The 23,304-nt window shown below is 50.6% G+C and overlaps 8 protein-coding genes across 8 annotated transcripts; 5 read left to right on the forward strand and 3 right to left on the reverse strand.

Moving 5' to 3' along the window:
• Positions 1-921: 921 nt before the first annotated feature.
• On the reverse strand, positions 922-2,339 carry P168DRAFT_263282 (aldo/keto reductase family protein). Its single transcript, XM_024834790.1, has 3 exons — positions 2,253-2,339; positions 1,584-2,175; positions 922-1,516 (listed from the first exon to the last, which is right to left on the reverse strand). Exons 2-3 carry the CDS (start codon positions 2,116-2,118, stop codon positions 996-998), a joined length of 1,056 nt encoding a protein of 351 aa, XP_024697495.1. The 5' UTR covers positions 2,119-2,175; positions 2,253-2,339; the 3' UTR covers positions 922-995.
• Positions 2,340-2,452: 113 nt separating this feature from the next.
• On the forward strand, positions 2,453-3,571 carry P168DRAFT_286979 (aspartate/glutamate racemase family protein). Its single transcript, XM_024836472.1, has one exon. The coding sequence runs from the start codon at positions 2,535-2,537 to the stop codon at positions 3,414-3,416; it is 882 nt and encodes a 293-aa protein (XP_024697496.1). The 5' UTR covers positions 2,453-2,534; the 3' UTR covers positions 3,417-3,571.
• Positions 3,572-3,749: 178 nt separating this feature from the next.
• P168DRAFT_323951 (gamma-tubulin mipA) lies at positions 3,750-5,799 on the forward strand. The gene is made up of 8 exons (XM_024840758.1): positions 3,750-3,762; positions 3,840-3,880; positions 3,990-4,102; positions 4,157-4,210; positions 4,289-4,471; positions 4,531-4,734; positions 4,786-4,872; positions 4,922-5,799. The coding sequence occupies exons 1-8, from the start codon at positions 3,755-3,757 to the stop codon at positions 5,594-5,596; spliced, it is 1,365 nt and encodes a 454-aa protein (XP_024697497.1). The 5' UTR covers positions 3,750-3,754; the 3' UTR covers positions 5,597-5,799.
• Positions 5,800-5,932: 133 nt separating this feature from the next.
• Positions 5,933-7,044, reverse strand: P168DRAFT_308670 (oxidoreductase, short-chain dehydrogenase/reductase family; the record flags this gene model as incomplete). Its single annotated transcript, XM_024839221.1, has 4 exons — positions 5,933-6,120; positions 6,195-6,439; positions 6,501-6,939; positions 6,990-7,044. The coding sequence occupies 4 exons, from the start codon at positions 7,042-7,044 to the stop codon at positions 5,933-5,935; spliced, it is 927 nt and encodes a 308-aa protein (XP_024697498.1).
• Positions 7,045-11,008: 3,964 nt separating this feature from the next.
• Positions 11,009-11,380, forward strand: P168DRAFT_314948 (uncharacterized protein; the record flags this gene model as incomplete). Its single annotated transcript, XM_024839852.1, has 2 exons — positions 11,009-11,221; positions 11,261-11,380. The coding sequence occupies 2 exons, from the start codon at positions 11,009-11,011 to the stop codon at positions 11,378-11,380; spliced, it is 333 nt and encodes a 110-aa protein (XP_024697499.1).
• Positions 11,381-11,894: 514 nt separating this feature from the next.
• P168DRAFT_301519 (DUF1754-domain-containing protein) lies at positions 11,895-12,866 on the reverse strand. Its single transcript, XM_024838533.1, has 3 exons — positions 12,418-12,866; positions 12,236-12,333; positions 11,895-12,128 (listed from the first exon to the last, which is right to left on the reverse strand). Exons 1-3 carry the CDS (start codon positions 12,754-12,756, stop codon positions 12,107-12,109), a joined length of 459 nt encoding a protein of 152 aa, XP_024697500.1. The 5' UTR covers positions 12,757-12,866; the 3' UTR covers positions 11,895-12,106.
• A 1,726-nt stretch (positions 12,867-14,592) lies between these two features.
• Positions 14,593-16,079, forward strand: P168DRAFT_286984 (uncharacterized protein). The gene is made up of 3 exons (XM_024836473.1): positions 14,593-14,702; positions 14,791-15,369; positions 15,422-16,079. Exons 2-3 carry the CDS (start codon positions 14,943-14,945, stop codon positions 15,847-15,849), a joined length of 855 nt encoding a protein of 284 aa, XP_024697501.1. The 5' UTR covers positions 14,593-14,702; positions 14,791-14,942; the 3' UTR covers positions 15,850-16,079.
• Positions 16,080-20,173: 4,094 nt separating this feature from the next.
• Positions 20,174-23,188, forward strand: P168DRAFT_26302 (putative cell wall proline rich protein). Its single transcript, XM_024834775.1, has one exon. The coding sequence runs from the start codon at positions 20,394-20,396 to the stop codon at positions 23,142-23,144; it is 2,751 nt and encodes a 916-aa protein (XP_024697502.1). The 5' UTR covers positions 20,174-20,393; the 3' UTR covers positions 23,145-23,188.
• The last annotated feature ends 116 nt before the right edge of the window (positions 23,189-23,304 follow it).

Here is a 23,304-nt window from a genome sequence, read left to right on the forward strand (position 1 = left end):
GCCAGTTATATAGTATTGCCTCTGCGTGGTATCGGGATCTAAAGTTACGGCCGAAGGGGAATGATTTGAATTGAACTTCCATGCAGATGAATTAGTTCATCTCCACAACGTACCACGCGATGGGATGTCTTGAGTCCATACCCTTGAAGCAAAAATAACCGATACCATGACTCCTAACGTCGAGATGAGATCAAATGAGATAGACCCCTTGATACAAATATCGACGCCACGGTTGGACTCCTTGGTAGCCGCATAGGAGGGTCTCAGTATACGGGGTGAGGGAATCGGTATCATGGCAAGGAACCATCACATAGTAGAGTGTAGCATATCGGACCTTGAATGCACGCCTTCCAAGGCTTTCGTGAAGGGTGTATATGGTCACGTTACGCTAAAGACCGCATGTATGTATGTTTCAGTGTCATTCTTCGCTTCACGAGCGCTGGGGTAGAGAAGAGGAAGAGAAGATAAGCCCAATGTAACCAACCAACCCCTCGACGATTATCCGATTAACTAGAACAGGACAGGCTGCAGAATGTGACTATAGACCAAGTTCTCGTGTGAATCTCGTCATGTGCTTTTTGGCATATCGCTCATGCTCAAGGTAAGGGCCGTCGCTGCGGGCTGTGAGGATCCAGATGGTCGAGTAGGAGCATTCTAGCCCCCCCCGGCCTCCCGGCCTTGTGAGGTGGAATTCCCAAGATCCTGGCTAATGCACATGCGCCAGAATTCGGGACGAGATCCTCGATTGGACTTCGTGCAGGGCGTGTACTAGGGCTCTGGCATGCTGGGGTTCGTTTTCCGTCCTTTATTGGAGTTTAGTCGGGACTGACTAAATGCTCCGTTCTTGTCTGTATTTTGTGGTCTTTACTCTGGACTCCCGGTTTAAAATAGCTTATTACATCCCTCGGATCACGGGCTAGAGTTCAATAGATGCATGAGATTGCTATGTATGTAGTGGGCTCCATCCCAAGGGCTAGTAGCCATTCTAGAGCCGTCTAGGCTTTCGCCTTCGAACTGAATAGAACCTCCTGGGTGTCATATGTGTATTTCAGATCCAGGTGCCAATAATCGGGGGCTGTTGCCTTGGTAATCAGCCACGCTTGGTCGAGAACGTCCACCACCTCCTGAGGTAAGGGGCCCTTCTGGACGTCCCGAAGGTTACTTTCCAGCTGAGCGAAACTGCTCACTCCGAGGATAATCCCATCGCGACCGTTTCCTTCCATGTTGAGGGCAGAGTGGTGGTGCGCCCAGCGGATTGCGGTTTCAGGGAGCGTCAAGCCGTGCTTTTCGACGACCGGCTCGATGATTCGCAGAGCCTCGAACGTCGAATCCTTGAAGTAACGCTTGCGGTATACCGCGCCAGTGTGCGTCTTGTCACTGTAGCGGCCATCTTCGGGAATAACATCCTTCGACTTGTATTTGCCAGAAAAGATACCTCCGGCAAGGGGGTTGTAAATGACAATGTCGATACCGTAGCGCTTGCAGGCGGGCACAAGTTCGGTTTCGATGGAGCGCGCTGCAGTGGCCTAGGTCAGTAGGTGTGTAGTGCAGGGTGCACCTTTTGCACTTGTCGAAAAACTTACTGATGGCGTTGTACATGGCTTGGTAGATGGTTGGTCGCACCCAGCCGCGCTCATTGCACATGGTAACGATCTCGGCAACTTCAAAAGCCGTATAGTTACTGAGACCCAGCTCGACGAATTTCCCCTCCTTGTGCAACTCGTTCACGGTCTCCAGAGTCTCTGCAAAGGGCACCGACCGGTCCGGTGCATGGAGATAAAAGATATCCACCTGGTTGGTACCTAGTTCCTTCAAGGAGAGTTCAAGGCGCTCACGGAGAACGTCGGGTTTGTGTCCACCGGGCGTGATAGGATACCATTTAGTTGCCAGAGTCAAACCACGCTCCTTCCATTTTGCCTGGGCTGTGAAGGCTTCTTGTTCTCCACCAATATAAACCCGAGCAGTATCGACCTCGTTGAAGCCCTGCTGCTGGAAGTAATCGAGACACTTGTTGAACTCATCCAGCGATGTGATCCGCGCTCCTTTGGACTCATCCGGCCCAAAGGTCATCAGACCAAGGATGGCCCTGGGAAGGGGGTTCTGAGCAACCAAAGGCATTTCGTTAAAGTATCGTGATGAAGGCTGTGGGACTGAAGACCGGAATGCGACTGATCGCTGCAAGATAGCGGGGTAGCAACACAGTCAGACAGGAACAACGACGCAGATTTATAGTGTGTTGATGGATGACTTACAGTAGAGTGATATGTTATTGTATCTCTCAAGATCAGTTCGATCAACGATAAAACGACCGATTACGAGATGGTGGAATGGGAAGCACGTCAGTAGTTGAATGAAGTGAAACTGGGAGGAGATGCCGGGCGATAAGCCGTTCCCCGCATCCATAAATCCATTACTTCCGCTGTATACTAATACTATCTCCACACTTCCACGCCCAGGATACAAATAGAACGGGTTTGTCTGGATGGCACAGTCTATTCAACACTGTTTCTGCCTATTTACTTACAATCAAAATCATGTCTACATCAGCTAAAAAGCAGTTCTCGATCCTGGTTATCAACCCAAACACATCCACCCACATGACTGATGCGTTGTGTCCCATAGTGGAAGACCTCAACTACGCCGACATCCAATTCGACTTCTTCACGGCTCCAAGTCAATCAGTCACTCTTCCAGACGGGCGTGTCATTGATGGCATCCCCAGCATCAATTCAGGGGATGATTCCGCCAAGTCGGCTCTACATTGCAAACCCTTTGTGGAACCACTCCTCCCAAATTACGATGGGTTTTTGGTGGCATGCTATTCGGCTCATCCCCTCGTGGGCATGATCAAAGAAGATTTGGCGAAATTGGAAGCAACCGATACTAGTACCTCGTCAACCGGGCAAATCAAAAGGAAATACGTGACTGGAATTTTTGAAGCCAGCATTGTGGCATCTTTGTCTCTGATCAGCTCATTCCAACTCACGGTGTCTCAGGACCTCCAGAAGTCCCAAGCAAAGGATACGTTTGGGATAGTTACTACCGGCAGTGTCTGGAAGGAAGAGCTCGGAAATGCTGTTGCCCAAATGCTTGTCGGTTCTGGCGGTCAGATGGGCTCCTTGGGTCGCTTCGCTGGCGTGGAGACCACCGGACTTACCGCCGTGGAACTGCATACCACTGCCCCAGAGGAAGTGAAGCGACGGATCATAGAAGCCACCGAAAGATTGATTAAGAGCACACCCAACCCGCTGTCCGCGATCTGTATGGGCTGTGCCGGTATGGCAGGGATGGAGGACGCAGTGCGAGAAGGATGTGTCAAGGCTTACGGTGTGCAGCGTGGAAGTCAAGTGAGCATCGTCGACGGCGTTGTCGCTGGCGCTGGGATGCTGGTAACGTCGTGTAAAGCACGGTTCTGAGCACCGACTAGTATGGGCTGTTGCTATTCAAACCTATCTGTCAAGCCTATGGGTTTTGTATATCTGGATTCAGCTGACAAGAGCTGACCCTTGGACCGGATGTTAGCTTTATTGTATATTAAACTGAATAGCTATATCATAATATAGTATGTAAAAGCATTTTTATAAAGAATACTCAAAGATAATGGTTATCATCCTTATCTTCGTTGTGTTTGTTCTCTGTCGGCAGTACTATTATGCCTCAGGCATCAGCCCGCCTGCCACCGCAAGGAAGTTTCCCCGCGGAAACGCGCTACGCGTGCGCAATGAACTCAACCACTTTCGCTGGTTAAGCAAAGATGCCCAGGTATGTCCACCATCCAGTGTCCCCCACCAGTTGACTTATTGTGTACATACTCGCGAGGATACTAATATACCATGCAGGGAAATAATCACCATCCAGGCCGGCCAGTGCGGCAACAACGGTATGAAACCCGCAAACCATACGATCGATCTTCATCTCCATTTGCCCAGCACCACTGATGCCCCCATTGCGATAACCCGATGCCCATGCTGACGAATTGTAACTTGCAGTCGGTGGGCAGTTTTGGCAACAGCTTTGCCAGGAGCATGGTATCAACCAAGATGGAAACCTAGAGGAGTTCGCGACCGAAGGCGGCGATCGCAAGGACGTGTTCTTCTACCAGGTGCGACACTTCGACGGGTGGTTGTGGAAAGCACGCTGACGTTGATAATCTCAGAGCGATGATACGCGATACATTCCCCGAGCGATCCTACTTGATTTAGAACCTAGGGTACGTAACCCACCTTGGTGATCCCGACATGCTTCGGTCTTCAAAGCACAGCGCACTAAAAGTCGACCGGCCTACTAGGTTCTCAACTCCATCCAAACCGGACCCTACAAGAACATCTACAACCCCGAGAATTTCTTTATTGGGACACATGGCAGTGGTGCAGGGAACAACTGGGGCGCCGGCTACGCTGCGGGTGAGCATGTGCAGGAGGAAATCTTTGACATGATTGATCGGGAAGCGGACGGCAGTGACTCGCTAGAGGTTTGGAACTCCGGGATTTTGCTCGCACTTGAACTGAGTGGCTGACGGCATTTTGGTAGGGGTTTATGTTCTTGCATTCAATCGCAGGCGGTACTGGCTCCGGTCTGGGGAGTTTCATTCTGGAGCGCATGAACGATCGATTCCCCAAGAAGTTGATACAGACATACTCCGTGTTTCCGGACGCGCAGTCAGCAGACGTGGTGGTCAACCCGTACAACAGCATACTCACTATGAGGCGGTTGACGCAGAATGCCGACTCGGTGGTAAGGCTCTACGGATGCGATGTATACGTTCGGCGGCTAAAGATGACATAGGTTGTGTTGGACAATGGCGCTTTGTCGCGCATCGTCGCCGACCGACTCCACGTGCAGGAACCGTCGTTCCAGCAGACTAACCAACTCGTGAGAATCTCCCGGAAAACCACGAAGCGTACGAAGCTAACAGAAGCAGGTCTCTACTGTCATGTCCGCTTCGACCACCACACTCCGTTACCCCGGATACATGCACAACGACCTCGTCGGGATCATCGCCTCTTTGATCCCCACGCCACGCAGCCACTTCCTCCTCACATCGTACACCCCCTTCACAGGCGACAACATCGACCAGGCCAAGACAGTGCGCAAGACGACCGTCCTAGACGTGATGCGTCGACTGTTGCAGCCCAAGAACCGCATGGTCTCGATCAACCCCAGCAAATCCAGCTGCTACATCAGCATCCTCAACATCATCCAGGGCGAAGCCGACCCGACAGACGTTCACAAGTCCCTGCTCCGTATCCGCGAGCGACGCCTCGCATCGTTTATCCCATGGGGCCCGGCCAGTATCCAAGTTGCCCTGACGCGGAAGTCGCCCTACATCCAGAACACGAACCGCGTGAGCGGCCTGATGCTCGCGAACCACACATCCGTCGCGACACTGTTCAAGCGGATCGTGCAACAGTACGACCGACTGCGAAAGCGCAACGCCTTCCTGGAACAGTACAAGAAGGAAAGCCCCTTCTCCGACGGTCTCGGCGAGTTCGATGAAGCGCGAGCAGTAGTAATGGATCTGATCGGGGAGTACGAAGCGGCCGAGAAGGAGACGTATCTGGATCCGGATGCTGGCAAGGAAGAGATGGCCATGTAGATTCCCCTTTTTCCCTTTTTCTATGATGATTTCCTATAGTCCTGTTTTCTTTGCTACCGCTGGTCAGTGATTTGGTTGTCGAGCTAAACAGGAGTGTTTTTTTTCCGACTGGCACAGGCGTTTTTCACCTGTTAACATCATTTATCTCTTTATCGCAGTATGTACGGCGCAGAATCAATTAGGTAAAATGAAATGAAGATATGACTGAATTACTATACTATACACATTCTTTTCCTATAATCCTGTTTCGTGTACATATACTTTTGTTACCCCACCACATATCCCTCCAAAATCCCATGACGTCAACCACCACAATCGCATATGATATGACCGCCCTCACCCATTCACCACCACCCCCCCATTCGGATGCAGCGACTGCCCAGAGATATAGCTACTATCCGTACTCGCCAAAAAGACAAAACAAGTAGCGATCTCACTCGGCTGGCCCGGCCGACCCATCGGCACCGCATGCAGCTGCTCCATCGCCTGGCTAGTCATCGTAGACGGGATGAGCGGCGTCCAGACTAATTTCCCATTAGCATCTTACCAACCAAACAATTTCTCGACAATAGGGAGTAGGTGGAAAGTGGGGACATACCAGGACCGGGACAAACGCAATTCACGCGAATCCCGTTTCCAATCTGCTGGTTGGACAGGCCGCGGGTGAAGGAGACGATGGCGCCCTTGGTGGAGGTGTAGTCGAGGAGGTCCGGGCGGCCGATGTAGGCGTTGATGGAGGCGCAGTTGATGATTGTTGAGCCGCGTTTCATGTGTGGCAGGGCGTATTTGGAGAGGTAGAAGTAGGGGTGGATGTTTGTGTCGAAGGTTTTGATCCATTGGTCGCTTTTTTCATTAGCATCTGGGTGTCTCAAAGGAGGAGAAGAGATGTATAGGGTGTACATACTCATCAAGATCATGAATATCATCAACCATATTCTGATAAGCGGCGTTATTGATCAAGATGTCAATCCCACCGAGACACCGCATCGCGGTATCGACGACCTTCTGGCAGTTCTCCTTGCTGCGCAGGTCCACAGCCAGCGAGTAGCAGTGCTGGCCGGCGCTCTGGACGCGCTTTCTAGTCTCGTCAGCGTCGGATTCCTCCTCTGGGAGGTGGACGAGGAGGGACGATGCGCCCTCCATGGCGAAGAGGATGGCGATGGCGCGTCCGATGCCGGAGTCGCCGCCTGTGATGACGGCTCTCTTGCCTGTGAGCTTGCCGGCGGCTTTGTAGGTCTGGTAGCCGCTGTCTTCGGTGGGGAGTTGGGTGGATGTGGGTTTTGGGTCGCCCATTTGGGATTGGAGGCCTGGTTGTTTCATGTGTTGGACTGGGGGGTTGTGGCCTTTTTCTTGTTAGTATGGGTTGAGAAGGTGTATGTAGATAGGTAGTTACCAGTCTCGAACTGGGACTGCGGTCCCTTGGATGGCTGTTCGATGTGTTGCTCCATGGTGTGTCAATTGGTGTGATTTGTATTATTACAGGTCTTAATGATGGGATAGAAGAAAAGTTGGTTGAAAAGAGTAGGTAGCTCAGCTGTGATATACCTTGGTTGTGGCGGTTGGACATTGTTGTGTCAGTATGACGTTTGTGTTTACAGCTTGGCTGGATCCGGCGATGGAAACCGGCGATCTAGAATGGTCATTGGCATTTTATTAAGCTTAATGCCTATTACCAGGGTTTCTGAAGAATAATCAGGAATACAAGGACAAGGTTATATTCAAGCTCTGTTGTGGTTATTGCAGATACTCTTGTCGCATCCGAAACCTGCTGCAGCATGTAACCTGCCATGGAAGCTCAAACTCATTTTAGTACTTATTTTCTCTGCTAACATCGTCGAGGTAACGTACATAAATTCTTTCTTAGATCTTCACAGGCATTCGCAAAATGGAGAACTAAGACGACACAAGAGTTTTGGAGCTTGAGGTGGGTAATATATATTGTATATGCCTGAGGCTGCCTACCGTCCATGCCCCTCAATGCATCTTCGTTTCTACTATATTGAGTTAACTGTGCATTACCTTCCTGCCTCGTGCCGGTCGAGTACTCTGTCAGTCCGTAATGATAACCATATCCGGAGACGCACATTGCAGCTGGTTCCAGACTCCATGATTGGTTACATAGTACGTCAAGATCAACCCCATTAGCTCTAACATATGGTAGCTGAATGATATATCTAGTCGATAGCTAAATTACCCTCTGGAATAGGAGCCCATTTGTCAGACCGTGGTTCAATGCTTTACCCTAAGATCCTCCCCGAGGAGTACTTGTCGGACCGACATTTCTCACAAGTGATCCACCCGAGTCAGATGGATCGGGATACATACGTGAGCCTGCCGGGTTCCGTACTGCAGCGTCAGTGCGAAGGCCAACGTGACCCCCTCGTCATAATTGCCTTTGTAGGCCGTGGGACCCGTAGCACCACCTAGACTTTTATATAGGACGGAAAGTGGAGACCGGAGTGAAGCGCCGGGGTAGACTTCCAGTCGACGTATTCATTTCAATCCTGTGCAGGAATATAGTTCCTGGTTTGCGTGCATATCAAGCGACCAAAACACCAAACAAACGAAACAAACCCTCTGCGCATCTATATTCTATCGTGTAGGACATAAGACACCGTGTCACGCACCTAACCAGCGATCTACCCAGCGCAACCAAGTGGAGGTGAAGATCAGGCACCCAGGCATGCATCCCCAACCCACTTCTTCAGGAATCACTCCGGGTCCCCGTCTGGCCGTCTACCTGACCCACTTGGACGATGTGGCATCAACGCTAAAGTGATGGACAAAAATGATCTTCTCTCAAAAGACCGCTGCACCCTCCTCACCAAAGATATTTTCTTCGCTTCGCATGAACTATGAATGTGTGGGTGGTGCTTGGCCTGACTGGTCCCGACAGCCTCATTTTCGGGGAATCATTTTGGGCATTGAACGACTCTACTAACCTACATAGTACCTGTAACTTGTCTTTTGGGGTCATTTTGGATGGTGCGGGGGAGTTGGAGTTGGAGTTGTCGTCCGATTTTCAACCAACGAGGGCCAATTTCGTTGCCTTCCCCGTAGTTTTACATTTTCTTAGGAGTAGTCGTACCAACATCGAGAGCACGCGGTAGAGCTTGGATACATGACTGGGTCTGACCACCTTGCTGTGTCCTCTACACGAGATGATATAGTCAGTCTGATCCACACATTGCATGTCTTGGGATCAGCGTCCTGACCGCATTGGTGAAAAAGACAAAGAAGAAAAAAGAAAAGAAAAGGAAAGAGATAGGCAAAACTTGGAAGCCAGAAGGAAAGGATCCAGGATGGAGGTAACCGATGCAGGGCGCATGGGAGATGGCTGTCACGTGGCGGTGGTGGTCACATTCGAGGGGCGCCATCAAGTGCAGGCCAAATCATTAATTGGCGATGAATGCATCGTCAAGGTACACAGATTAATTTCTCTTTTCGTTGCTTACCTCTTGTTGAGGTTGATTTATTTATATTTTGCTCAATCTTGATCCTTCCCCTCTGGGAGGGAAAGTAATATAAAAATTCTATAAGGAAAATTTAAATAAATAAAGTCTATAAAATGAGTGAAAGCTGACAACACATGTTCCTCTTGTATAGGTAGAAGTGAGGTGGCATGGTGTGCTGGGCGATTCCACATGACGAGTTCTCATAGTGTCCTCCGTAGACGGATAGGGGTCATGACCCCAATTACTATCTACTATAGGATCCGCCGGGTTTAGGATCTGTTTAGGATGCTGAGAACACATGCATCACTGATTTGGATGTACTCGGCCGAACTATAATTATAGAAACATTGCCTGGACAATAATCACATTGATATTGAAAATATACACTGATATTGAAAATATGAGGAAAAGGAAAGGAATATGGGTAGAGAGGAGAATGCAGATCCAAGGCAAGATCCATCCAAATCACGACATGGGCAAGGGATGTCCGAAAAAGGGAGATAACAGCATCCATGATCCATCCATGATCCAGTCTGAATAACCCATCTATCATCTGGTCAAACTGGTTTATTACCGCCACTTTCCTTCCTTCTGGATTCATCATTCTCCTCCTTATTCATCATCCGTCATCCATCGTCTGGTACCGACCCGCGTGCGCATCCGGACAGGATCCAGGATCCAGAATCCAGAATCCAGAATCCAGCCAGATATTGGAGGACTTTGACGATGATGGAAGTTTCTGGCTCCACCTGACTCCCTATTGCTCCCCGGGTAATTTGCCTCCTTATCGGGTTAGATTGACTCCAACCTATATCCAGAGGACTGTACGGAGTAGGACGTTGGGAAGTCGGATCCGATAGTGACCTCCTGGGTCGGATGATGGCATATAATGATTGTAGGGTTGTTCACTATGTTGTTAGATAGGTAGGATTACGGCCAGAATCTAGATTTCCTATCATGTCTATCGAGTACTCTATACAATAGTTGGTCCCGTTTGATCCGGTCGTTCAATGTATTGACTAGACCTCAACTAGTCCCATATTATTAATGTGACTCAGCTGGGATTCATTCATGCAATTCATTGGAATTCATCCCCATTCCATTCTCCTTCCTTCTTGGATGCTGGTCTCGTCACGGCTCCCTCCTCCAATTTGGCTTTTTTGATTTTTTAGCTGGCCTTTTGCCTCTGCCACTCAACGAAGTCAACTCCGAAATAAATCCATCCTCTCTGATTTCTTTGTCTCCATCAGGTGCCACCACCCTGTTCATCTTTAAACCTTTTTTTTTTTTTTTTTTTTTTTTTTTTTTTCCCTTTTTGCTTTTCTTTTTCTCCCTTCATTTTTTATTCTATTTATTTGATTGTAATTTTATTTTTCCGTTCACTTTTCGGTCCATTCTTCTCTCTTCTCTCTTTTTCCACTCCCATCCCGTCCTTCCCGGTTTGTTTCCTATCCCGGCCCCCCGACTTCCTCCCAATATAGTATCCTATATATACACCAGACCGCCTGCTTATCTACTCCTCCCTATAACTACCACTTTATCTACCTAACTTAACCTAATCAACCTTACCCTTACTACCCTACTACCCTACTTACTCTAAAAGGGTTTCTCCAACCTTGGTCCGCCTCCTCAACTCTCCTTTAATTAGTCGCCTCCCTCCACGTCACCCTCCCTCCACCTCCACCCCATCTCCTCTACTATCTACCGTCCGCTACTTCCCACACCTTTTAAGGCTCTTAGTCCCCCTCATCCTCCCGTCGACATCTTTGTTCTCTTCCTTCTACCACTTTGTTAATACCCCGCAAACAACCACCCTTCCAAGCCTTTCGCATCCAATCTCCTCTCGACGGGAACATCCACCCTACCTTCTACCTTCTACCTCCTCCCTTGGGTACCTCCTCACCACCTACCTCACTACCCGCAACTCTCTCCGCCTTTCTCTCCTCGCCACCTCACAATGGCCATCCGCAAGCCTCGCTGCAATTTCAAGGAGTGCAAGGAAGCCGCCCAACGCATCGTCGGCGACTGCAGCTTCTGCAGCGGGCATTTCTGCTCGAAACACCGCATGCTCGAAGCCCACTCGTGTACCGGCCTGGAGGACTGCAAGAAGGAGTCCCACGCCCGCAACGCCGATAAGCTCAACAACGAACGCACCCAGGTCATCAAGGGCGTATGAGTTGTCGCACTTGCTTCTCTCCGCCGTCGCGAGGTCGATCGTTTTCGTCTTGCATCCCGGCTTCCCGTCGCGATCGGGTTCACACCGTTTGGAATTAGCGTGGTGTTGGATTTGATTGCTGGCATGGAGGTCGTCTTCTACCTTTCCACATAATACGCCTCCCCTTTATTCATCCACTGGTCACAATTCAGGGAGGGGGTGGCGTTTTTCGATCAATTTGCGGTTCGCGAGGCGTTCATACATAGGAGTTTTGTTTGTTCTTTTAATCACCTTGGGCAGCGACATTGAGCCAGCTTGCTTGGGTTTGTCGTTTGACTGGGAGCTCCAACGAGCTTCAAGGTCGACGACACGGGTATATTTTCCATCATATTATCCGTCGTCATCATCATCATTTCTTTACATTCTTCCATTATATACAGCCATTCAGTCATCAGTCATGTGGATAGATTTGGAGACCCGGATCCTACCCAAATGTTGATGAACTGGCTTGTCAGATAACCCAAGACTCATTATCTATACCTATCAACCATTCAATATATACTGCATACTATTTACCTGTTTAAGTGCCTAATTATCGTAATCAAAAACTGCTTCGTAGGCAATACAGTAGGTATTGTACCCAGGTCGGAGCCGAAACAATTAGCGACATCGCTGGGTCCACTGAACAGCCCAAACGTATCACATTGTGCCAACCGGCGGACAGACTAGTAAAGTGAAGCAAGGTAGTGTCACATCGGGTTTGAGTTGTGAACCTCCCAGCGTGCTCGTTTAACATACATACATACATACATACATAAATAGATAGGTAGTAGGTAGGTAGTTGAAGAAATTGAAATGAATCTGAAATGCCCGTCCCTCCAGAGGATTGATTCTTGACCATCAACCCGGTCCGATTTTCGGCCTGTAGGCAGTTAGTTAGCTAGGGGCACCGGATGAAATAGTGATGCCTAGTATTTGAGGCAATGCAATCAAAGCCGATGAAAGACTGGGAAGAAGAAGAAGACATACATATCGTGATGTTCACTCAGTCGGCTCAGATACTTGTTCAACTCCTCCACTCGCTCCTTGTGCGTTTTGACCCCTTCGCGCTTTAGGCGTTCTTGGAGCTGTAATTAGCTAGTTAGTATAATCCATCAAAGCTCCAAATAGAACAAATATGCATCTATATGAGGTAAGAAAGATAGACTCACCCGCTTTCTCCTCGCATCCTCATACTTCCTCTCCGTCTCCGTCTTCCCAACAACCACGCCGCCCTCGCTCTCGTTGGCATTGCCATTGTCATTTTCACCCTCATCGTGAGCAGGACTCTTCGACTCGCCCGGCGTCGTGGCTATCGTTGTCGATGTCGTTTCTGCCAACCCCCTCCCCTGGTCACTCTCGACTCCTTCCGGCGTAGCAGTCGCACTCTCCGTCTTGTTCTTCTCTTTCTGCTTCTTCTTCTTGCTCTTCTTGTCTACTCGGCCGTCGTGCACTTTCGACTTGAGTTTGAGCTTGCCGCCTCCGCCGGTGGAGTATTCGTCTCCGGCCATTCTTTTTCCTTCTTTCTTTTGTTTTCTCCTCCTTTATTGGGGAATTCTTCTATCTAGCTGTGAGGGTATGGGATGAGGTATGGTGTGAGGATATGATGGATAGCGTTGCTACTTGGTCTAGGTTTTATGGATATGTTCATGTAGGCGGAGTTGGTTAAGCACGGGATGGCGATCGCTTGCTACTTTGGGTATGGTCATGTGACTTATGCCTTGGATTTAAGGCATTTTTATTGTATAGAGTATAGATGGTACCTTAACTGTACATGCTAGTCGAAGACATAGCGCGATGCGGTTCCATGGTCAGGATGGTACCTGTCTTTGTAGAGATGTCTGCAGTCTCATATAGTCCGGTCCAAGGGAAGTGGATGTATGTCCTAAGGTACAGAAGGGTCGTCAACACTATAGTGGCCGAGTATTCAATATCGAATCCATGCTAAGGCCGTGTTACAAAGTAATGGCGACAAAGAACGACAATTGTGTTATGACAAAGACGATGGAAAAGATAAAGGGACTTTGTGCAGTGCTTTGTCTCGCTTTCTTTATTGTCGACAACGCCATTGAAAGAAATATCGTCGCTATCTGCTGGTTTGGTCTTGGTTTGACTATAGAGAGGGATGATTGGAGCGATACCTCGTCGACTCGACAATGGAAATTGCTTCGTCGAGGATGGTCAAGAATGCCTTTGATAAAGACATTTATCTGGGGCATGCCCTGCCCTGGATATAAATACTCCATGCTGTCGCATTGATATTGGTCTGTCTGGAAGAATCATCAGCAACTGCTTTCTCATTCCATCTGGTCAGTTCAATCCTCCAATCCATAGAGCAGTCCACCGCTATCCAACCACAGCAAAACATACCAAACCATCAGACAAGCAACAGAAACAAGCAAAATGTCGCCCATTCTGTATGTCCACTTTCCACTAGTGTCTATCGCTAAATCCGACATCCCCTCTAACCAGGCCATCTACTACGCCGCGGTCCAAGACACGCTAGACAGACTCGCAACCGTCCATGCCTTCCCCCGAGATGCCCCCAAGGGTGGTCTTTTGCTAGAGGTTGTTACTCCCTCGGGCAACGACGTTGATGCTGTCTTTGCTGCGGAGGAAAGGCTCCACGAGATCGCCTGGCCCAGTAGTGATTCGGGAGACGATGACACGGTCGACGAGGGCTATGTCCATGTTGTTGTCCCGTGGGGGAAACGCGATCCCCACACTTGATGCTGACTATGTTGTTCAGGTTCCTTGGAGGTGGTTAATGGCGGTTTGGTTTAGTTTCTTGTCTTGTCTTGTTATAGAGGTATTCTCGGATGAGAGGTAAGTTTTCCTGGTAGAAATCAATGGAGTCAATATTGGGGTTCGGGATCCATGTTATATCACTTGCGCTCGAGTAGGCTAACTATATTTTCACTTCGATGTTTTTTTCATATATGATAGAAACGACACTGTAAACCAAAGTGATACGTGTGGAGCTCGGACAGTCCTGCTGGTCAGGACGTCCAGTCATCTTCCATATCACCCACCTACAAATCCAAACATACTCAGTCATTTGATCATCTCGAGTCGCAGCACTTGTTCATCTCACTCGTCTCTGTCCACTGTGGGGTAGTCATCTGCCTGCCATACAGTCGGTGTGTTGTGCACAGGAAGCAGATATCCGACCGCCTTCCTCAATCGACAGCGGCAATTCCTCGATCCGACTTAGCGTTGCCGCACTGATCCTCATGTGATCGGCGGTGATGTAATACCAAACGGGATTAGCGGGGAAAAGACCGTCTACCGAATTGGGAGCGCGTGACATTATGACGGACGAAAATTGCGAGCGAACTGATCGGATAAAACAGGTTCCTTTCTGGCGTCACAGTGCAGTCGGCTCAGCTGGGTTCAAATATTCTATTAGAATAGTGGGAGATCACATATATCCTTTCTGCCCCATATATTGTTGCTAGTATGTTCCCCCTCAATTCTTTGTCTCCCCCCTATTCCCTTTTCTCGGGAGACGTGGGTTGCTAATTTGAATATCTCGTAAAACCAAGACCCAAGATCTCCACCGCCGCACCCGAAAGCTGGGGTAAATTCATAGACCCCCCTCCCGACCTATCTCACGTCCTATTCGAGATCCCATGATAGATATCGTCCCTACACTGGAACAAACCCCTTGCGGAGCTGGCCTGGCGAGCACGCCATCATGCAATCTTCTGATTTGACCGAGCCTTACGCTAGAGGGGTCAACACTGCACCTCCTTCGCATCGATCTTCGTCTTCCCATTCGTCTCACAGCAGCCGACCGCGCATATCGCCCTTGACTTCGCAGAACTATGCCGGCGCACCGGCGCCTGGTCAGCTCGCCCCGTCCGTCAACGAGGTGACCCCGATCGTGAGCAACGGGGTCTCGCAGCGCAACTATAATTCGACCGAAGGGCTGAGGAATCGGGAATCGGAGGCGAGGAACAGCCAATTGAAGCGACAGCCGACAGCGCCAGATTCGGCACATCCGGACTCTCCGACCGACTCAGCTGAAGCCCGTCACTCCTGGTATCATCGCGTGGCGGATCGGTATGGGAGCCTCGAGCTAGAAAATAAGGGGAGCGTCGCTCGAGACCACCTTGCGTTAGGTGCGTACTTGCTTTACCGGATCGTGCGATCGCCTTGCTGACAGCCTTCCAGAGCGAACGTTTCTCGCGTGGCTGCGGACGTCCCTTGCTTTCGCATCCATAGGGATAGCCATCACCCAGTTGTTTCGACTGAACACCTCCCAGGGAAGTACGTCGGCGCAGGCCAGTGCCCCGCTCCACGCCGGTCTCTCCCCGATCCTATCGCCCCAGATGTACGATACTGCGTCGTTTCAAATCGCGTCGAAATCCGAGCGACTGCGGAGTATAGGGAAGCCGCTGGGGACGACGTTCATCGGGGTTGCCATAGTGATTCTCCTGGTCGGGTTCCATCGCTACTTCGAGAGCCAGTACTGGATCATCCGGGGGAAGTTCCCCGCAAGTCGCGGCAGTGTCGCTCTCATTGCGTTTATCGCTGCTGCATTGATCATCGCGGCTTTGGTCGTAATTCTCGCCATCTCCCCTGGCGCCGTGGAAACATAAACCGGTAGAATACCAAAGAGCATCGGTGGAGGTTATCACTTTGTTATTTGATTCATATTTCAAGCGATGGCGTTCTGCTTGCGATGGAGTAAGATGTCTTTTTTTAATCATATTTCTTTGTCTTGGATTCCGTTTGCTCTATGTATCCCGGCATCCAGGTCGTACATAATGCAACATATTGTTACATACATCGTCTCGGTGTGTATCTACTACCTACCCACCTATTATCTAGTACATTCCTCGAATCATCATTCTACTACAATGCAGCCACCCTTTATTGTCTGGAACAGTTACAGAAGCCATTCTTCACATGTAGACTCATTTATGCATGACGGTATGGGGATACCGCCTAGGTACCAACCACCACGTCTTCCCACACCCCTGCAGTCTGCAGTGCACACTCTTATCTTCCTCAAATATAGAAATTAGTACCCATTCAGCGATCTTCACGAGCGGAAGCTAGCATCCTGCTTCCGATCCTGGTCAACTATATAACTAGTCAGTATGCTTCATCTGGGGGGTGAATCGGAGACGTGGGATACCCCCGGCCCCTGCTCCTCTGCTAGGTAGGTGAGTAGGTAGATACAGGGAAGGATCCCTGTCCTCGTGAGGGGCTGACCTATCGGTCGTGAGGTAGTAGATTGCATTCTGCAGTGGGTTCTTAGCTTAGGTTTGTTCAGTGTATGAGTTGGCTGGTATTGGTGGTTATATCAGGAGTTTAGTCCATGCGAGGTACGACGGTAGTAGTCCAGGTTGTTAGTTAGGTGGTTGACACTTGGTTAGCCTGGGTATTGGGTATTGCTAGATCGGGTGAATAGAGATGTGGACTCGACTGGAATAACATCCTGGTTTATGCGTTGGCTTTCTAATTTAATTAATAGACTTGTTTGATTTAACTAAGAGTTAGTTGGATATTACTTTGGTGGGTGAGTAGGAGGATTTACACTTGGGTTTGGTATGCTTGTTTTTATCTAGATTGATTGATTGCCTACCTACCAACCTACTTATTCGTGGGTGCTCTGTGTCTGGGGATTCTGATTCTGATCGTGCGATAAGTTGTTTGCGGGATTGTCTTCGTAGGGTTATATCTTGTCTTGATATTTGATATGGGGTGGTTTATCTTGCAGATACTCCGTACTTGTGGGAGGGATGAAAAAATACTTGAAGCTCGACTCGATTTCTACGATATACACCTGAGCCACACCACTGTTCACTTTACTTCTTCATGATCACTATGCCATTGTACACCTAACACATCGATACCTACCTACTTACTACCTGAGGTACTTTCCACTGGTCGTCGTCACATGCAGAGACACAATCCCGGAATATACAGTACCTAGCATATACCAGCCTCTTATGGAGTATCAACCCGACATTCACATTCCTTCGGCATCGGCTGTACTGTGTACTATAGTCTATACTGATAAGTATTATTATACTATCACACGCCAGATCATCATCCTTTAATGTTGCCGCCGACATCCGAAACAAGCGCATGGTTTGATCGTCAGAGGGTTGTAGGGGTGTGGGAGGGCCGGGATCTACCGGTATACTATCTACTCTTCTGTGGGCTACTTCGTGGATTACTGCGCGGGTACTCTATGGGATGATACTAGGAGTAGGTACAGTAGGATAGTGGGTGTTGATTAGAATCATATGAAATATTTTATGCATAAATTCGACCTGACAGTTTAGATTATACCACTGTCTGTGAATGGCGTCTGAACGCAGAGTTAGAGTGGGTTAGTCCATGGATGAACATGACAGGTGTAATAAAACATGAGAAGGGAGAAATAAATAAACATAAAATTAGAATAATAATAATAGAGACACAAAGAGAGCGAGATTGAACCACAGTTCGGCGGAAAACCCTCCCATCCGTCCCACCATGGACCCAATAATGTGTCAAGAATATCATCATACAATATTGCCTATGACGGAGGGGACAGAAAGGAATGGATATCCGCCTCCACTTGACGGATCCCCATCGTATGGATCGGGAGGGAAGAAAGACGAGGGAAGGCAGAACAATTCCGTTCCCACTGGTGAACCGTGGTTCGGGAAGGGAGGTGATTTCCCTAGTTCGTCGGTTGGTGGGGACTTGATCATTTTCATATTGGTGACGTGATTCTACTGTATGTATTTGGGGGTTGTTTGGTTAGTGCTTATTGTAATAAAATGGTAGTTATTATAGATAGTAATGGTAACTAAATATTGATATGTGGCAACAATGGGTGTCATCAGTACGGTGTAGTTTGTGTATCGACAGCCACAAACACATTGTCGGTAAGGTAAGATCTATATTATCCTGGTAGGAACTACCTACAGCTTAAACTTCTCAGTAGGATAGACAATGCATTGTGGATGACTGACTTAGACACAATCGAAGACGCCCTTGCGTGGGATCAAGGCTATTGACGTCCCTTGGCTGTCCGATTCCACAATCAGACGGGTCTAACTGATTCGGATCATAGAGTTGCTGCCAGTGCCTAGTACTGTAAGGATGCGACCGATATTGGGGCCAAGTTTCCGCCCAATGCGTGGGAGGTCTTTGAATTTGAGTTTGTCGTCCTCGTATTGGTGTATTCAAGGTGGTTGTAATGTAGGTGTATAAACTGTATATAACTGGCCAACTGTTCTCACGGCTGGACTTGCAGCGGGCGATGACTCGCATGTTCATCTCCGCCAATTGGGGGGAAGTTCCGGGTCGATATCAATAATACCATTAATCAATCAATCAATAAATAATAGATAGAAGAAAATCAAATTGGATACAAATATAGATGGAAAGAGAAAGAAGATAAATAGTATAATTATAGATCATACAATACCATTGATCCATATATAAGTTTCTATCTTTATGAACAGACTATTAGTAGTTGGCGCTGCTCGTTCAGGAACTGGAAAGGATCTCCGGTTCGGTGGCCCCTTGGGGACTCGACCAAACAGGGGCCTGAGGGACCGATCCGGGGATCGACTGTGCCAGATAAGGAGGGTAATAACTTAAGTTGGAATTGAGAAACCACCTTTCTGAAAATGATTGACAGATGCCTTCTCATCCATGCATCAATCAAAGAAAGGACACCAGATGAGAAGAAATCAAGCGTTCTATTCTTGTCGCATTGCAGGGATCACAGTCTTGCCCGTCCAGGGGAAGTTACTGGGTCTGGTTTAGCGGTGGCGCTCGGCCAGCTCCACCGGGGCCTTTGAAGCGAGATTTCGATACCCCAAACTTTGCTGGTTTGATGCCCTGCAATCAAGGGGGATGTATGGTATGGGGTAAGGTGGTTACACCATCGATGCTTTATACTCTGTCTTATATTTTGTGAATATTGAAGGTCAATCTGTAGGATATCTCAATCTGGGATTGGACCGGGAGTCTTCAGGGGAATTGGAGGAGACGACTAAAATGGATCGACTCTCGTCTTGAGTAATGAGATAGATTAGTTCGGAAGATACCTTACCTATCTAGCTGTACTAACTATACCCAATCTATAAGTGGTCCTCAGTAATAGTATTGAATGATATGAGATGCCTTAATCTTTGAGGAAAATAAATAGTAATAAAGATCAGGTGGTGTAAGTTACCGTCCTGGATGGTATCGGTATCGTTGAAATGGCCCCCTCCCGGACAACCCACCAATCCCATCCATCCCCCACGAGTAAGGTTTGGTTTCTGGTTCACTGCCGCCTTCTGCTCCTCCTGAACTGCCTGAGCCTGGAGGTCTCGTTTTCTTCCATCCCTCCTACGACCTCACTTCATCTTCTCTCCTCTTCTCTTCTCTCTCTCTCTCTCTCTCTCTCTCCTCTCTTCCTCCCTCTCTCTCTCTCTTCCCCTCCAGGTTGATCCTCCCTCTCCCTCCGCATTTTCCTCTCGTCTCTCTTTTTTTCCCCCTTCTTTTCTCCAAACCCTTTTTATTTATCATTCTTATTGTTTAAGTGGTTTCATCCGCTTTCCCTCTCGTTCATTACTCCCGTTATCGACCCCCTCTCGACTTCCGCATCCCGCTCCAGTATTCTTTTGCCTTGGCCCATCCGTGGCCGTCCGCTCCTTTCCAACTTTGAATTTCACTTTCGCGTGGTCCGGTTCGACTATCGAAGAATTAAATCAGAAAACAAGAACAAAAAAAGAACGAAAGAAAACAAAAAAAGAAGAAGAAACCCCCCTCAACCCAACCGGTTCTCCCCGTGTCGCCTGCCCGTCCCCCTTGGAATCCAGTCGACCGTTGATCACCTGTACAGTCGAGGAGGCCTTTTTCGATTCAATTTAATTTTCACCATTATCGTGGACCCTTCGTTCCTCTCCCGTTAATATCGCATCTCTGTACACCTCCGGAGTTTGACACTCGGTGATTGGGCTGTGTAGCTTGACGTCCGCTTAATCAATGGGAATCTTGCGGCTTTGACGACCGCCAGGCGATCTCCGGCTTTCCATCCACTTCCCTCCCTCTCTCGGGAAGCCTTTGTGGTCTGGGGGTCCCTGTGTCTGGTCTGGTGGGATTGTTCACTTCCAGGATTGATTTGACCCGACAAACGATAATTATGACCTCGATTTCCCTCCCTCCGCAGCCGCATTCTGCTTCCGCCTTCGCCCAGTATATGGGCCCTCCTGCACATTCTCCTGGCAGACACTCCCGCAACCTCACCATGTCTGCCCCGTTGCCCAACCCGCCGTTCGTCTTTCCCGCCCGCGCACCGGACGACCCTCCGCCGCCGAATCCCCAGCTTACGAGTCGTCCCGCCCTTCCGGCCTTTTCCTTCAACCCCGGATCCGCGCATACCACCCAACCATCCCTGTCCGCGCCTGCCCCGAACCGTGGCGCCGGTCATCGCCGGCGATGCAGCGAATTCGTCGGCGGGGAACACCTGGTGAGTCGGGGACAGAGGGAAGGGAGTCCGCCCAAGGACGAACGACCTCCCCAACCGCCGCCTACTTTCCCTCCCCCCGGACCTGGATTTAGTGCCGGTGGCGCGGGCCGCCGTCGACATGTCCACCGCCGCTCCGCCGCCGTCTCCAGTGTCGATTTGACGGCGATTCAGAATGCGCTCAATATCCAACCGTCCGCCGGGAGTGCACCGTCGACCCCGGCGGACCCGGTCCAATCACAGACGACGGGCGGCGAGAACACCCGACCCGTCTCCTACGCGGGTCCCAGCCTCCATCAGCGGGTGACGCCGCCCACCTCGCCGCAGATCCTGGTCGACGGGAGGTTGCCTCCGTACCCGCCGGATGATCCGCCCGAGTCCCCCGGGGACAGCCCGCCCATCGAGGTTGATGAGGGCGTGTCGGCCAAGGAATCCAGGAGTTCTGACACTGTCCGTCCTGAATTGCCGACGAGAAGTTTAGATTCCTTGCCCGCCCGCGACCAGACACCGTCGCGGGCGGATAAGACGAGACCCCGGCCCCGGACGGCAGATGCATCCTTTTGGTTCGGTCCGAATGAACCTGGGAGCAACGAGTCGCGCGCCAAACGGCCACTATCCGGTGCGGGACACTCTCGGTTCCGGAAGAGCATGTCCTCGGGGGTTCTCGAGGCTGCCTTGCGGAAGAATTACGCCATGACGGAGGATGATCCCCATTGGACGGACTCGTCGAGGCATTCCTCGTCCGACGACGGCCACTCCGATGCATCCGAGGACGAGCACGATCTGGATGCCGGCACGGCCAAGAAGCGTTCCAAAGCGAAGCGGCGACAGAAGAAGGTGCGCTCGTGGGCGGGAGCCATCCTGACGAGGAGCAAGAGTAAAGGCAAGAAACAGCAACCGAAAGCGGATCTGGGGACGAAGCGGGTTCCGCCCCCGGTGCTCACCAGGACCAACTCGGATGTCGGCTCGGGACTGGATGTGGATTTTGACGACGACAACACCGTTGTCCTGCGGACGCCCACCCGTCCCGACGGGCCCGGGTCCCTCTCCTCGTCCGCCGAGGACGTCGTCGAGCCCACGCCCTCGTTGGAAACTGCGTGGAAGCCCCGGAGTTTCTACGAGCAAAACAGCGAGCCCCAGCGTGATGTGCTAAGTCCCATCATCGACTTGGATGCGGCGCTCGGCCCCTTCAACACGCCCGACATGCGCAAGGACCGACCGGAAAGTGGATTCTCCGCCGCGACCAAGCGGATGTACAGTGGAGGGCGTCGCGGAGAGTTCGTTGGCCCGGAGATGCGTTATCATCGGCGCGCCGAGAGTGCTCCGGAGATGCCCCCCTTCGACCGTAGTTTCCTGGGGAGCGCCCGGCTCGCCAACAACCCCTCGTTGGACAATCCGGACGTGTTCTACGAAGAAGAAGAGGATGCCTTTTTGGCGGCCACGAGTGCATCTCCCAAGAAGAGTGAAGACCGGGGGCGCGCCCAATCGTACCCCGTCTTCTCCTCCACCGATGAGAGCGATCGACATTCCCAGGACAGCGGGGACAGCTCCGATACGCTGGCCCACCGGCCCACCACTGAGCCAGTGGATCCGGAAGCTGGTCGAGGCACCCCGACGCGGGGAACGGCGGCGGCGGAGGAGGAGGTTCTTGAGCCCAGTGTCCGATCCGATCGGAACGCCGAGATGTCCATGCGACCAGCCAGCTCGAGAGCCCCGGGTCCCGCCCCGGAAGTGAAGGATCCGTTTGTTGACCCCCGGCGGGCTCCGACTGACGCCCCGTTGGACCATTTCCGGCGGATGCCGATCCCACACAGTCCGGATGTCTCCCCGCGGTTTGCACCAGCGGACCGTCGACCGATCACCTCTCCGCTCGAGCTGCCGCCGAATATCCCGCACTTCTCCCTCCAGGGCGCCTCCCTTTCCAACTCCTCATTCCCGTCGCCGATCCTCACCGGCTCCTCCTCCGACGTCCCTCGATCGATCGCGACGTCGTCCACCGACCGGAAGTTCTCCAATCCGTCGCATCATCCCTACATGGATTTCCCGCACGCGTCGTCGGACGACGTCCCTTCGCTCACCAGCAGCGCATCCACCATGACAAACACGCTGAACCGGTTCTCGGCCAGTTTCTTCCCCCGGCGGCGGCTGTCGACGGATCGCTCGGCGTCGTTTTCCGCCACGGTGCCCCGTCGCACGAGCCAGGCCAACTCTTCGAAGCGATCGAGCTTTGCCAGCCTATCTAAGCTGGTGGTGGGCCCGAACGCAGAACGGAGCAAGCTCCGTCACGAGGAGAAGCCGCCGGGAGACGAGCCTGACAAGGCCAAACGGAAGGGTCGCCGGATCAGCCGTCTGATGCAATTTTGGCGGACGAAAGACAAGGATCGGCCGTCGTCCCAACGGACTGTCCACGAAGATCGGCCTTCTTGAGCGCTCCGGATACTGGGACGTTTTCGTGCGTGTAAATAGCCATCTGGATTACGATTTCTTCGATATGGTATTTTGGCGGATTGTTCATTCTAATTTCGTTTCACTTCACTTTTTATTTCCGAGACCCTTCTATCTTCCTGTTCAGTCCAGCCTTTCTTCT

The sequence above is a fragment of the Aspergillus campestris genome (assembly GCF_002847485.1).
Source record: "Aspergillus campestris IBT 28561 chromosome Unknown P168scaffold_1, whole genome shotgun sequence".
Lineage (NCBI taxonomy): Eukaryota > Fungi > Ascomycota > Eurotiomycetes > Eurotiales > Aspergillaceae > Aspergillus > Aspergillus campestris.